General features: G+C 42.6%; 2 protein-coding genes and 1 long non-coding RNA gene across 7 annotated transcripts in view; all 3 read left to right on the plus strand.

The window, feature by feature from the left end:
- The first annotated feature begins 110 nt into the window (after positions 1–110).
- On the plus strand, positions 111–3,318 carry si:dkey-283b1.6 (uncharacterized). Of its 3 annotated transcripts, none has more exons than XM_068650115.1 (4): positions 111–587; positions 1,993–2,072; positions 2,167–2,467; positions 2,846–3,318. In XM_068650115.1, the coding sequence occupies exons 2-4, from the start codon at positions 2,044–2,046 to the stop codon at positions 2,939–2,941; spliced, it is 426 nt and encodes a 141-aa protein (XP_068506216.1). In that variant the 5' UTR covers positions 111–587; positions 1,993–2,043; the 3' UTR covers positions 2,942–3,318. The 3 variants fall into 3 exon arrangements, with proteins under 3 accessions (XP_068506216.1, XP_068506218.1, XP_068506217.1); XM_068650117.1 differs by having other exon boundaries at positions 2,227–2,467; XM_068650116.1 differs by lacking the exon at positions 111–587 and adding an exon at positions 594–1,318 and having other exon boundaries at positions 1,549–2,072.
- Positions 3,319–4,364: 1,046 nt separating this feature from the next.
- Positions 4,365–6,520, plus strand: LOC125993547 (zinc finger protein 239). 2 transcript variants are annotated; one of them, XM_049762156.2, is made up of 3 exons: positions 4,365–4,664; positions 4,952–5,086; positions 5,204–6,520. In XM_049762156.2, exons 1-3 carry the CDS (start codon positions 4,472–4,474, stop codon positions 5,812–5,814), a joined length of 939 nt encoding a protein of 312 aa, XP_049618113.1. In that variant the 5' UTR covers positions 4,365–4,471; the 3' UTR covers positions 5,815–6,520. The 2 variants fall into 2 exon arrangements, with proteins under 2 accessions (XP_049618113.1, XP_049618112.1); XM_049762155.2 differs by having other exon boundaries at positions 4,952–6,520.
- A 590-nt stretch (positions 6,521–7,110) lies between these two features.
- LOC125993597 (uncharacterized) overlaps positions 7,111–13,739 on the plus strand; it is a 71,101-nt gene continuing 64,472 nt past the window's right edge. For both annotated transcript variants that reach the window (XR_007490344.2, XR_007490343.2), the window contains exon 1: positions 7,111–7,301. This is a non-coding gene — a long non-coding RNA (uncharacterized lncRNA). The remainder of the gene's footprint in view (positions 7,302–13,739) is intronic.

Raw genomic sequence — 13,739 nt, forward strand, 5'->3', positions numbered from 1 at the left:
CATTGTGTCCTTGCCACATGCTGACTTGATATACTGTGTCAATGCAGAGTGGCATCGGATTAAAACAAGTGATTCTACAGTTCCTCAAAATTATTACTGCACATAATTACAGTGAAGCAATTTAGGCAATGGGGTGGGACTTGCCCCTCGAGTAAAATGCCTCTAAAAGCGTTGTGTGGACTTTTTACATCCACTGTAAAGCTTCTCCCTCAAATCTGCCCATTGTAGAAATCATTTGAAATGTAACAATTTGTTGTCGACAGGATCTTAACCACCTCACTCACCTGTGTCCAAAGTGGGCTCAGGTGAGGGGGCGTGGCCTGCCGGCAGTAGCGTTTACTTTAAAACCTCTGCAGCCACTATAAATTCTTGCGGTGGACCTTTGGCATATACCAATAAAAGGCAGCATGTGCTATCATAGAAAACAGCTTGGGCGTGCATGAGAAAAGTCATTTGTATTCATTCTTTTTCCGTGCTTAACACAGACCGGGCCGCGGTGCGCTCCCTGGCAGCAGCACACCGTCATCTGAAGGCAACCTTGGTTCTGCTGAGCCCGTACCTCAGGAGAGCCGTCACTGCGACTCAAGGTAAGAATCTTCACATTGAAGAATGTGAGCATGGAACTGAAAGAGTTGGCATGGGACTCACTCCAGAACGTAAAGAGTTAACACTTATTGAAACACGAGTACCCATATTTAACATTATTGTGCCTTACATATTAAAAGGAAATACACACACACACACGAGATTCCTCCCAGCCACTGTGTATAGACAGTTAATTAAAAAGCAAAGGTAAAGATAATGAAAATGAGTTTTTATTGACGTTACTGCTTTATCACTTTGTATTCCTCATCCCTCTATAAAGTGTAAGAAATGTCCTCAATGAAGTCCTTTGTGATATTTCTAACACTTTATGGCTCATAATATTGTGTATGGTAAACTTTTAGGCAATTTGAAGAACACGGCAACTGACTAAATAGTGAGCCAACACCCACTATTGAAATTTACAATGGTTTATGAATGATTTACAAAGCATCTACCGTTAATCATTACTTTACAAAGGTACGTTAAATTGTCAAATAGTACCAAAGCTTTTACATATGGGATCTATAGATTGTCTTCCTCCTTATTTAGCAACCAACTGCAGCTCTGTTGACATTGGGTGGGTGCCTTTTTTTTTTTTATTCCCCAGGATGCAGTAGTACAGTCCAGTCAGTAATCGATGCGATGATTCAGACGCTTGCGAGAGTGTCATGCGTCTTACCTAAACATTACGTCGTGCTCTATTTTCATTTCTTTATGACTGACAAAATAGTTTGTTAAATGATCAGAAACGTCACTGAAATAACTTGAAAGTAGAGTTGATTTGAGATTTAAAAAAAAATATTTATTCATTGAAATGAATGAAATGAAAATTATCAAGACAAATTAAAATCCTGAGAATATGATGTCATCAGAAATCTGATAATGGTTCGGGTCGAAAAAAAAATCCTTTTGTTTTTTTTCTTTTTCTGTTGTGTTCTGGAAGCAATGCGCCTGTAACATAAGTGAAAATTAAAAACACAGAAGACATTTAAACCAAGGCTAAAAATCTCATGCCTACCGAGGAATAAAAAAATGACCCAAGGCATCGAGCAGTAGGGATGGAATGAAATGAACTCTAAAGGGACTTGGTGTCTTGACAATAATCTAGTTCTACATGACGACATCATTACGCAAGAAATCCGAACCAGCGACAACCAGTGTGGTTGGACTTGTAAAAGCAGACTATAAAGCAAAATGTGTGACATGTTGCCTGCTAGGGACAATTATCTCTACACGTGTTGGTTGTAAAAAAAACTCAGATCATGGTGACTGACAAATTATTGTGGTTCAAAGTGTACCATGCAGTGCTTGGATGCTTTAGTCCAGTATATATTGTGAAATCGCAATGATGTCATCTAAAATAGCTATTTGACTTGAAATGAAATCCACTGCAAATGACTCTTCCAGGTCCGACTGTTCTTCTCTTTTGATCCTCATTGGTTCACGCTCCTCAAAAGGATGTCTTTAAGCGACATCCCCGCCCTCGAGTAAGTACATTTGCACGTAATGACTGAAGAAGTGTCAAGCTCCAAATACAACACGTGAGTGAGTGAGTGACACCACATTGGTTTTCCTCCCAAGGATCTTCCTGGCCGTCCTGGGCTTCGGCCTCCTCATCATGTTCTGCGCCACATTCTGCAGGGCGTGCAGCCGCCTGAGGGAGGAAGAGATCGAGAGGGAGGCGTGGAGGCGGACTGAGCACGACGGTCGCCCTCCTCCCATATATTTCATCCCCTTTCATGGGAGACTAGCGCAGCAGGAGCAACAGCTGCAGGACCAAGACGAACACCATGGAGTGCCTCCCTACAGCCAAGAAGCCTTTTCGCTGCCCCAGTACAACACTGCCGGAGGCCACAGTGGACCCCCACCTTCCTATACTGAGGTGAGTTTTGGCTAAATTGATGTCCCTATTTAAATATTGCCCAGGCACATCTTTCAAACGTTACAACCGCATTTAAAAAACATTGAGTAAACAAATCTTCCCCCCCCACCACACCACACTAAATTCTCACACAAACTATATCAACAATCCTGTCCAAAGACGCACATATATAATACTTATGGAAATATTCCCTGTTTTCACTCTTCATAAATGTGTCGCCACATAACAGCCAAAATAAACAAGCAGCAGAAGACACAGTACTTGCCCTGATTTTCAAACTGTATGGTTTATGCGTCACGATTGCAACCTGCCTGTAGATCAGAGATTGCGTCTTTCTGTGTGGAGTGACTGTGGTCTTGTCCTTCTCTCGTGTTCCAGCTGGGTTTTAAGCCCGACGACCTGCCGCCAGCGTACACGGAATACAACGTGAGCACCGTCGCAGCGTCAGCTCGCACGGACACGGCCCAATCTTGAAGGCGGTCATAAAAAAAGAGACTGCAGCCGTGACAAGCTAATGGACATACTCGCCGTCTGATTACTGCACTGAGGCCACTGGACTTTATCTTGGACATGTGTGATCATGAAGATAATGTTATGCTGGTGAGTTGGCATCATCATTCGAATGACCCGGAAAATTAACACCCTTTGCTGAAACCGGCCTTTTTTCAGAGCATATGATGGTATAAATATATATTCATATCATTTCAAGTCAAGTAGCTGGTCTACTTACTTACAGAGTGTATAGCAATCATTTTTTATGCTCCAAACCGAAAATGCCTTTATATTTGGTTTGAGAAGTATTGTCATATGTGCATGGTATACAATAAAATATTGTGAAGACCACTTGTAAATGTATGATTAATCTGTTTTTTAACATGAACCCCCCCCCCCCATGAAAAAAATAAAAATAAATAAAAATACATAGATGAGCAATTCTAGAGGAATGTTTGAAGGGAACATTTAGGTCAAATATAGTCAGACAAAGTAGCAGTGAGTTCATACTGGCTGGCTGGACTGGACTGGACTAGACTGAACTGGACTGGAATTGCAGTGAGTTCATACTGGCTGGCTGGACTGGACTGGACTAGACTGAACTGGACTGGAATTGCTTAACAGTTTGTAGTGGAAAACTGATAGTAGTCCTTTATCGGGCGAGGAACCATAATTGGTTGCTTAAGAGGGTGTGGGTGTTCATTCCTAATGAACCCTGCACGTCACACATCCCCAACACTTGAATTTGCGCTGCTTCTTCTGCATTTTCTTCGTCATCTTCTTTTTCCTGACTGGATTAGGCCCATCAAGTACATTGCTTCTTTCGGAGGGTCATTATGACTGTCCACCCAAATAAATGTATGAGCACCTCATATTATATACAGTAAAAGCTACAAAATAAACTGACAAATAAATCGTTTTCAAAGCAGACGAGTAAACTGGTCAAATATAAAAAAAAAAGATTTTTTTCAGCATTCCACATTGTTAACACTAGCATTGACAAAAAATCAGTGCAATTCAAAACATTTTAACAATTATTCCCCCCCCCCCCCCCCCCCAGCGTGCCAAAAGAATCCCAATCAACTACGATACAAACGGCAGCAAGAAGTCATAACATAATTCAAGGCCAATTGTTATGAAAGGACATTCCTTGTTTTTCTCGAGCAGAGTAGAGATTGCTGTACGTACTTTGAAAATACAAAAATAATAGAGTTTCAAAATTTAAGTCGCATTATTATGACAATAAATCCTCATATATTATTTGTTCTCTTATCATTGCAACAACCACAACAGCAATAATAATAATAATAATAATAATAATAATAATAATAATAATAATAATAATAATAATAATAATAATAATTAATAATAATAGAGTGGAATCATTTATTGGCTGACGTGCACCATCGGAACCGAGCAGCAAGACACAACTACCGGAAGTTAAACAACCCGAAGCCTAAAGGGAGATTAGCATCTTCTCATTGTTGAGGCTAAACAACACATTGGTTTGCCATGTCGGTGACGCAATCGAGCTCGTCCAAATTCCATCACCTGAGGACGTTCGTCAACGAGCGACTCACTGCCGCGGCTGAAGAAATATTTGGTGTCTTTGAGAAAACCATCGCCGCCTACGAAGAAGAGATGGACCGTCAGCGCAGACTTCTGGACGTCGTCTGCAAACCGCACGGACATTCACACATGATAGGTTTGTTCTACATTGACATGTATCAACGTGCTTTTATACACATTGACTCGCAATCTGCAATTCGTTGCTAATGAATTGATTTGCATTTGGCATTTTTTGCCGATTTCTTTCCCTTCTGTTGTAAAGTCGAATATGAAAGGACATGGATGGGCATAACCCAAAAAATGTAGCCACGAAATGAAGCTTTTGAGTCAAGGCCTTACTAAAATTGTAATGGATTCCTTTATCGACTTCATTGTTTCTCCCCCAATATCTTGTCATTGACGACGTCGAACTGTGTTCCTCAGAGTCCCCAGAGAGGGGCTTGTGTTCCCAAGACAGCATCACCAGTGTGGAGCAGGAGCTGCTTGAACCTTCGCACATTAAAGTGGAGCAAGAGGAACACTTTTCCAACTGTGCAGTTTGGCCGCTGGCTTTGACAGGTGACCAGAATGAAAGGCAAGCGGACAAAGAAGCCGTCGACGTCACGGAACACGACGACTTTGACGTATCCGAACCGAGCAGCGATAATCAAATCGTCTTCCGTGACTTTTATCCAGATAATACCAAAGATTATCTCATTCGCGACCACAACCTGGCTTCTACATCCACCTGCAGTATCAAAATGGAACGTCACAACCAGGAGGACAGGACGTCTAACCTGGAGAACGCCGCCTCGTCAGCCGTCAACAATCAGGCGGCAATTTTTGAGCAGCCTTTTCACGGCGGCGGCGGCGCCGGCGGCCTCCACATGGATTCGGACGTGTATGCGCAGGCCAAGCCTTTCGTTTGCGACATCTGCGGGAAGGGCTTCGGATTCAAGCGCTACCTGGCGCAGCACATGATCACCCACTCCACGGAGAAGCCGTACTCGTGCGGCAGGTGTCGCAAGACCTTCCGGCGTATGCAGGGCTTGCAGATACACATGCGGTGTCACACGGGCGAGAAGCCGTATTTCTGCAAAACCTGCGGCAAGAGATTCTGCCAGAGCTCCTCGCTCAGGGTTCACCTGAGAGTCCACACGGGGGAGAAGCCGTACTCGTGCGCCACGTGCGGGACCGGCTTCAGTAGCCTGCCGGTGTTGAGGAACCACATGGTCAGGGTCCACGACGGCAACATGCTGTACGTTGCCTCATCTGGGGAGAGGAACTCGGTTCTGTGGCCCAACTGAAGCGTTGTAACGCTTGATGTGCCCTTTGAGTGTTTTGCTGTATTTTTAGGGAGGTGAATTTGGTGCAGAAGTAACCTGTGCTTGTAGAAAACACATTTGCAGTTGTAGCTACCCTGGGAAATAAAACAAGTTCCAAATGATCCTGCGTAGGGCCGACAAACAACTTGTAACTACTGATGACAGTTTGTACGCTAAGTTATTTTTGTTAAAACTCCAAATTTTTTATTGCACAAGTTACTTTTGTACCAAGTTTAGTCGAAATTGTCTGTGCCCACACTAGTCAAAACTTTGTGGAATAAGAATGGAGCTGAAAAAAAGATGAGCTCCAGTTTACCTGTGAACCAACCGGACATGGATAGTAGGAATTATTTGAAGACTTTCAGCACATTTTCACCACATGAACCAAACTACATCTCTGTAAATAGTTGAATTGTGAATATATTTATTATTGAGTACAAACTACTGTTGTCTGTTTTTGGTTCCCGCTTTATTTTTTCTGTTTGAATAAACTACCTCAGTGATTTATTTATTTATTTATTTTGAACCTTTCTGTGATTAAATTGCAAGTGACTGAAGTATCCAAGCCACTAGGCTTCTGTGTCTGATGTCAACTGGTTAATCTGGATTTAAATAGGAATAAGCACAATTAATCACTACCTGAAGATGTAAATGTCAAAGTTGGAAGAAATAAAATACAGAATCAAAATAGTATGTTCTTGTTTGGAAATGTTAAACCAATAGAGTTAAATAAATGACTTTAGTTAATTTAATGGATTTCAAAACAGTACTTGGTTTTGATAAAACCTTATTTTCTCCTCCAGTTTTTGTACTATAGTAATGAATTCCCAATTTGTGACTGTTTTATTTGAATAATAGTTGGAATTGTTGAAATAGGGGCTTCTTTTTCCAATCTGAAGTTCAACAGAGGTCTAGAAGTAACTACGCTATTTATTTATTTATATCGCATTATTACAACTATGTCGAATTGTCAATTATGAAAGCATCGCTCTCAACTGTTCTCGTGCTTCGCTTCAAATTCAGATGACATCAGATTAAATGTCTCCATCTAGCGGACATTCAAAACCGTTACAACCATTTGTGTTTATGTCACGGACGTGTTTATATTTAATTAAATATATCTAATAATTTTATGTGACATGAAACTTGCTTTGAAAAATATATCTCAGGCGTGCGTAACAGTTTTTGAATCAAATCTGCTCGAAGCTGTTTCACCTGCTAAACGGTGGCCGCTAATTAGACACGTGATTAAGCCTCGAGGTGTAATTGGTCCAGATGTCCTTTTCGTTGATGGCACCTTTCAACTCTGACATTCGACGGGAAATGTTATTTACGCGACACCGTGTGCCAAGTTAAAACATGTTAACATTTAACAAGTGATCAACTAAACTTGAGTTGAACGTTTTACCCTAAAGACGTAGTGGTCATCGATGATTGACGTCATGTTTGAGGCTCCGTTCTGCTGTAAGGTAAGGCATTTGCTTGTATCGTTGATTTGCATTGGCTGCCATTTTGACAGTTCGACAACGTGTTTGTGCTCTGTTCAATTCTCTCGTTCGTTGTCTTACATTTATTAGTTTTATTTTGCCCCTCTTGTTTTAATGATTGCCCCAGAGTATTATGTGACTGAAGTTGGGATGCTTTTACGAATGTCGACCATTCTGACACATTAGGTTGGCCAACAGTTGCACAATCTAATGCAGTAAACATTTAGCATATAATAGTAATAGGAAAAAATACTCAGGACTCTAAATACCATCAAATTACAGTAGTCTTCATGGAAAAACGAGGTAGACACTTTGTAGCAAACAAAACCACCACACGTCTCTACAGTTTTTGCACAAATGATTGCTAACCGTAGATGTAAACCAAAAACAGGCATCTCACCAGGAAGTCTGACCCCAATACCCCCACCGGCCGGGCACGTCAAAGTTTTTTAGATGCATACATTTTACAATGGTAATAGATCACAACACTGAAGATGTTGGAATTTGGAATTAGTGCAGTTCATTATGTGAGTTTAAGGGTTTACAATGACACCGCTGACATAAATATCTGAGGCAGGTGAGTGGCCTCGATTGCTCTAATCTGCCCTGTGCATGTTAACCACATTTGGCATTAAGACCATCAACAGTAATGTGTTTACAAGTTCAAGTTGTCCAAAAAATGGAGATGGCCATATGTGCCCCATCTCATTTTTTAGATTCTAATAACATTTGGAATAGTACATTGTTTTCTTTGTGTGACCTTTAACCTCCTCAACGCAAAAGGTTTGTAAAAAGTGTTTGCTTTTCTGTCATTTTTTTCTCTACCTTTTATTGAAGTGATTAACAGTACGGTTTAAAAGAATTCAAATGTCAGTTGAGAGGAATTTTCTTAATGGAATGCAAGCAGTGATTAATGCGTTTACTACCTCAAGGTCATCGCTTGAATTTACAATTGAAAAGATGAGTTTTGTGGCCGAAGCTGATCAAGGTTAGACAGGCTGTAGAACTTAATGGCTCTTCCAGCTCCCTTGACGGACAAAGATGGATGTTGTGCTCTCAGCAGAGCAGCAAAAATGTGGCAATAATTGACTTGGCCTGCACTGAGAATATGTCTCCAGGAGGTAACGGTGGCCTTAAAGCTGCGACGGCCCGGGGAGGAAACATTCGTCAGCTAGCCGTTAATGTGAAATATTGACCGGAAATAAAAAAGCCTTTTATGGTTTTAAAAAATCTTACTTCGCAGGGAGGGGAAACTAGTGTGATGAAGCATTTCTTCCCTTTTATTTCTCTTGCAAAAAATACACCACTGGTGTACAGGTTCGACTGAATTTCTTTTTTCCCCTGGAGCTCATTTGATAATGGATGGATGGTTCAATTCTATGTGGTAACAAAAGTGGAAAAAAAATTGTGTGTCACATTTACTAGTTTAAGCATTAAAAAAAAACACTTGTTTCATTTATCTTATTAAATAGTTTAATCGATTGACTTGAAATAATAAAATGAAAACCAAATTAAAATCAATCAATCAATCATGAACTCAAACTCATTTTGACATCTTGTCTCTGCCGTCTTGTGGTCGTTGATGCGTAAGTAGCTGCTTTAGCCAGCAGGGGGCGCCAAGTATCTGAAACTGTAACTATGTCTCAATTTCAACATGAAGCAGTTGTCTCCTCTCCTATGGTGCATAGGCAGCTGCGAGAAAGATGAGCTAGCTCGTCAATCTTCCTCCGCCAGTTGCGGCGTTGCCTCACTGCCACTGCTTCAAAAGAGACCCCCCCCCCCCCCCCCGCCCCCTTCCAGCCCTCCCCAATCCCCTCTACCTAACCCCTCCCTGTCTTCAAATGAACTTTACAGAGACCAAATGCACGTGTGCTTTTCACCCAAAATATGTCCATTTTATGAGAAAAAGGTGCCGCGGTGTCACTGTGGTTAGCACGTGTGTTTTTGTTTCACGCTAGTTTTCTCCATATGAACTCAAACAATAGGTATTGTTACAAGCCTTTGTAGTTTGGGAAAACCCGAGCCGACCCAAGCCATTAACCAGAATGAGTACGCTTCAGCCCACTTCCATCTCTTCTTCCGTTGGCTTTCCGTGTCACAGACTAAGCAAACAGAGTCGTGTGCGCGAGTAACCTCGTAACTGAGTCAAGAGACGTACTCGGTCGGGCCAATCCCACAGCGGAGGAAGCGGCAATTTTGCAGCCTCCGTTCCCATCGTCGTCTTTAGCCGCCGTCTCCTTGAACCCCGCGCTCCCTCACCTTGCAGCCGTGAACGTGTCCGTCTTTATCCACGTTCCTCCCCCACTCATTGCTTTTCCAGTTGTCTCCTCGCGGTTAGAATTCAGGATGTCTCATAAGTGTGTGTGTGTGTGTGTGTACATCTGGCCTACATGAGGCGTGCAAAGACAACCGACAAGTAATGGGAGAAGTGTGTAGGCGTGTGGGGGCCGCGCACGTGAACGTGCACGTGCGCAGACGACAAAGGCAGCTGGATGTCTTCGTCAGCTAAATCCCATCTGAATGCATTTTCATATGAACTTTTGCTTCTCAGCCACAAAAACCACACGCGTCTCCAAGCCGTCTGAAAAAAAGGCTGCTGAAATAATGTAGCAATAACTTTATGACATAAGAATTAGGCTTGCTATTCTAAGAAGTGTGTTTGATAGATGCTTGGGATAATTATTTTATGCTCGGGCGTAACCGATTCATCGGCCAATGTTGACTCTTAAAATCTTCAGAATCGGTCAGAAATAATACCAAATTCTGATTGTATTTTTTTAAACCCAAAACAATTTGGAGTGATTCAAAAAAACATTTGAATCAGTCGGTAAGTAACTATCGTTTGCCGCTGCGCAACCTCACCTGTAAGCACCAAATGGCGTGCAGTGAGAGACGGACGACACCTATTGTTATCTTGACTTGTTAGCCCAAGCATCTGTCGGACCATATTGCGTCACCGTGCATAGTCATCTCCTCACTGCAGACGCTGCAACGTGGAGCTAAAATACTAAAACACATGTAGGCATCTGTCCGACTCTCGTTTGAAGTACGAGCGGACGAAGGGCGCTCGGGTTCTTCTCGGAAGCATTTTGGCGGTTGCCTGAGGTTTCCTCCTCGTTACCTTTGCTTGCACCTTGCAAGCCGCAAAACACCAAGCGACTTGGGCAAGTGACAAATTGAGGGCTTTTGGCAGTCAGCTGGCGGTAAAACATGCCTGTTTACATGGGAGGATCCCGCAGAACCGCATGAGGTGCCTCTGGCGGCCAATAAAAGGCCAGCACGGGAGGTGCGCTCGCTCGCTCGCTCGCGGAGGAGGAGGAAGGCGGACGGTCGAAGGAGGCAGGAAATGAATGGCAAGGAATGTGCGGGCGAGGCGGCCTCTTCGATATGGATTTCTCAAATACGGAACACTCTATGATAATAATTTGGCTCCTGGACTCCCTTCTCGTGCATTCTTGAGTAGACGTTAGAAGCCTCAAATTATGGTGGGGGGGGGGAAAAAAAACTAAATGCCGGTATCATCATACTTAAAGCACTTTATGGATTTTACACTAGCTCATTAAATCACCAAAGGAGCCATCAGTCAGTGTGCTGGGCCTCATGTTAAGGGCCCAGAGCAAACGGTCTGAAAGGGGAAACCCTATCCTGCACTTGTCATTGGGATTCGGGAATATTCGATGATTCAGAGGGCGGGAGAGCGCAGAAATGTGGCCGCGCAATTCAATGGTAGAGCACACAAAGGATGTCTGTTTTTTTTCCCCTCACAATGGAAACCTTGTTGGCCCTTTGCTTTAGTGCCCTGGAGAAAAGTAAAGGCAGGAATAAATCAGTAAATACATGTAAATAAATCAATTATATCAAATATATATCAATTTGTTAATCGGTCTTTTTGCAGCTTAAGTGAGAAATGAGCTCATGGCGTCAAGGTCTGTCGTAAAATAACAAACGGTTGATTCTTCTAGGAAAAGTCACGTGACTTGGCTGTGGTAGATTTCATAAGGCATTATTTGAGTCATTGTCGCGCTCTTCTGAATTAATTTTTTGATCATATTTATTTGAGTTTATTTGAGATGGGACGATAACTCCATACCTGAAGAGGCTTAACATGACTTACCATGTTCACTCAATCATCTTTTGGCCATTCTTTTCCATTTGGATAAATCTGCAAAAAAGTTTTAGATGTCATAAGTGTAAAGCATTGAAGCTACGCATTTTGACTATCTTTTATTGATACGAGTTGAATTATTTCTGGCATTCGTCAGGCTTTGTTCAAGTTTTTTGCCGAAGGTCAGAAGGTGTCCACTTGCTCGAATCTCCACCCGGTTTTGATCGCGCGTGACGTTTGACCTATTAGTTTGCTTTTTCGTTCCAAAGGCAAATACATGATTGAAGTTTGTGATTGACTCTCGACTGCTATCTCGTCTTCTATGTAGTGAGGCCAAAAATGTTCACAGATGGGAGAGGACTAATGGTCCAGATGGCTGCGGTGGGGGGGGGGGGAATCGTTTTCAAGTGAGAACATCCGACGCTTACGCTCTCCTGCTTTGACAAAATCAAACATGTTTCCGAGCGAACAATAGAGAGACGGCGCAATATCATATCGTCATTATCTTCCGACATGAGAATTGCGTACAAAAGTTTACTGTTGTGTTAAAACGCTGTCGTCAAAAAAAAGGATGAGGTCGCTACAATTTCACGCAGTTTCCTTTTCAGAATGACACAAAATATTAGTGAGTTACTCAACCAGATTTTTGCAAGTCAACGAAAACATCATGTTCCAATTACGTTTTGGTGCGGTCGGTTTCCTGTATGGATTTAGCCTGAACATATTTACTTGGAGTGATTTTTCTCCAGCGACCTCAACCCTAAAATCCATATGGAGAATAAATCTAGCGGTGGTGAGTCCAAAAAAAATCGCTCGGTGTCATAAAATGTCAGTGGGTAAAATTCCAAATTTGAGTTAAAACACAAAATGTGTCATGTGTAAAAAAGAAAAAAAGAAATCTAGCCTTTAGAAAAGAGTCCATGGCTCCTATCTAGTGAATCACTGTACTTCACATTCTGCTCGCATGGACCTTGCGAGAGATGAACCCAAAGATAGAACGACAGATTTATTGCCCCCCAGATGCTCCTGATTTACAAGCATTGTTTAATCTCCAAATTCCAGCCACATGAAGGCTTCCCCCACCCCCTTCTGTATTTTCGAGCACTAATTTATAGAACCCCAAAGAATGCACGTTTAATGTGTTTTGCCTTTGCGGAAGAGCAGCCAAAGAAGCCATCTCGGTGCTCGCAGTATCCTGAAACCAGATGTGGAGGATGGTTTGTCTTTTAAACTGTTTTTTTTTTTTGTGTAAAGTAGAGAAACCTTCCAACTGCTTCTACAGGTTTTTATTAAGAGCTTACTGTTGTTGGAAGATGCCACGCAAATTGTGTACGTAAAAATAGAGCGCGAGTGCAGCCTTTGGTGTCTTTTAGGCAAGTTCTGCTTGAGTTGAGAATCCCAAGTGGCGTTTTTTTTTTTTTTTCCTCCTCTCCCCTCTTTCCAGCTCCCGGCAAGTGTTCCTGTGTTGTGGTGGGAGGGTCGACGTGGGCCAGTGTTGCTGTTTATTTCCATTCTGTCATGTGAGTGAATCTGATTACAGGTCGTTAAGTCAATATTTAGCTTCTGCGGACAGCATCATCTTGGCCCAGTTTATTTATTCTGCAACCCGGCCGGCACACATCTGCTGCCAGTGTCGTTCGTGCGCGGTAGCAGACGTGTGCCGCTAGCAGGAAGCAAAGCAAACAATGAGCGTGCCATCTCACTTCAGGAACGAAAAATTGGGGCGGCGAGAGGTCAGACGTATGTAGGGTGCTTTTTTTTTGTATTTTGACAGAGCGTCAATTCATGCTAATTGCGTCTTTTATTAGCATAAAGCGAAAAATGAAAACCAAGTGCACGCGAGCTCACGCGAGCAGGACAATTTGCAAAATCTTTCCACACTGGGGAGGCAGTCAGGAAATAATTGCGTCTCGTGTATTTTTGCGTTTGATTCCCCTCGTGCGAGTATCTGGAGGGTGGGACTGCCGCTTTCTTGGCCGCCAAGAGGAACGAGGCCTCTTTTCATCTGGCCCTCGAGCAAGGAGGATTTGATATTTATTAAAAATAGAGATCAGTGTATTTCCTGCAGTCGTGGCTCCAAATCCTCGGGTTGTGTCAGCGAGGCGGACCTCACACGGCGACTGGATGTGAAACGCCTGCGCTGAATGTTTACCTGACCTACTATTTGAATGTTTGCTTCCTAAGATGTGCGAGTTGGGACTTCATCAGTCTCGGAATCCGTACGCTCGGTCTTTGTCACGAGCATTTTAACTGGATCTATATTTGCTTTTCATCTGTTGGGCTTCGGCCCACCACTAATGGCTTTAAGAGTATTT

The sequence above is a fragment of the Syngnathus scovelli genome, chromosome 3 (genome assembly GCF_024217435.2).
Source record: "Syngnathus scovelli strain Florida chromosome 3, RoL_Ssco_1.2, whole genome shotgun sequence".
NCBI lineage: Eukaryota > Metazoa > Chordata > Actinopteri > Syngnathiformes > Syngnathidae > Syngnathus > Syngnathus scovelli.

What these genes read in the sequence shown, in the direction of transcription:
- si:dkey-283b1.6 (XM_068650115.1), top strand. Translation starts at nt 2,044, where the DNA reads ATGTCTTTAAGCGACATCCCCGCCCTCGA. An exon ending in AGCGACATCCCCGCCCTCGA is followed by an intron (nt 2,073 to 2,166) that starts GTAAGTACATTT and finishes TTTCCTCCCAAG; the next exon opens with GATCTTCCTGGCCGTCCTGG. An exon ending in CCCCACCTTCCTATACTGAG is followed by an intron (nt 2,468 to 2,845) that starts GTGAGTTTTGGC and finishes CTCGTGTTCCAG; the next exon opens with CTGGGTTTTAAGCCCGACGA.
- LOC125993547 (XM_049762155.2), top strand. Translation starts at nt 4,472, where the DNA reads ATGTCGGTGACGCAATCGAGCTCGTCCAAATTCCATCACCTGAGGACG. An exon ending in CGGACATTCACACATGATAG is followed by an intron (nt 4,665 to 4,951) that starts GTTTGTTCTACA and finishes TGTGTTCCTCAG; the next exon opens with AGTCCCCAGAGAGGGGCTTG.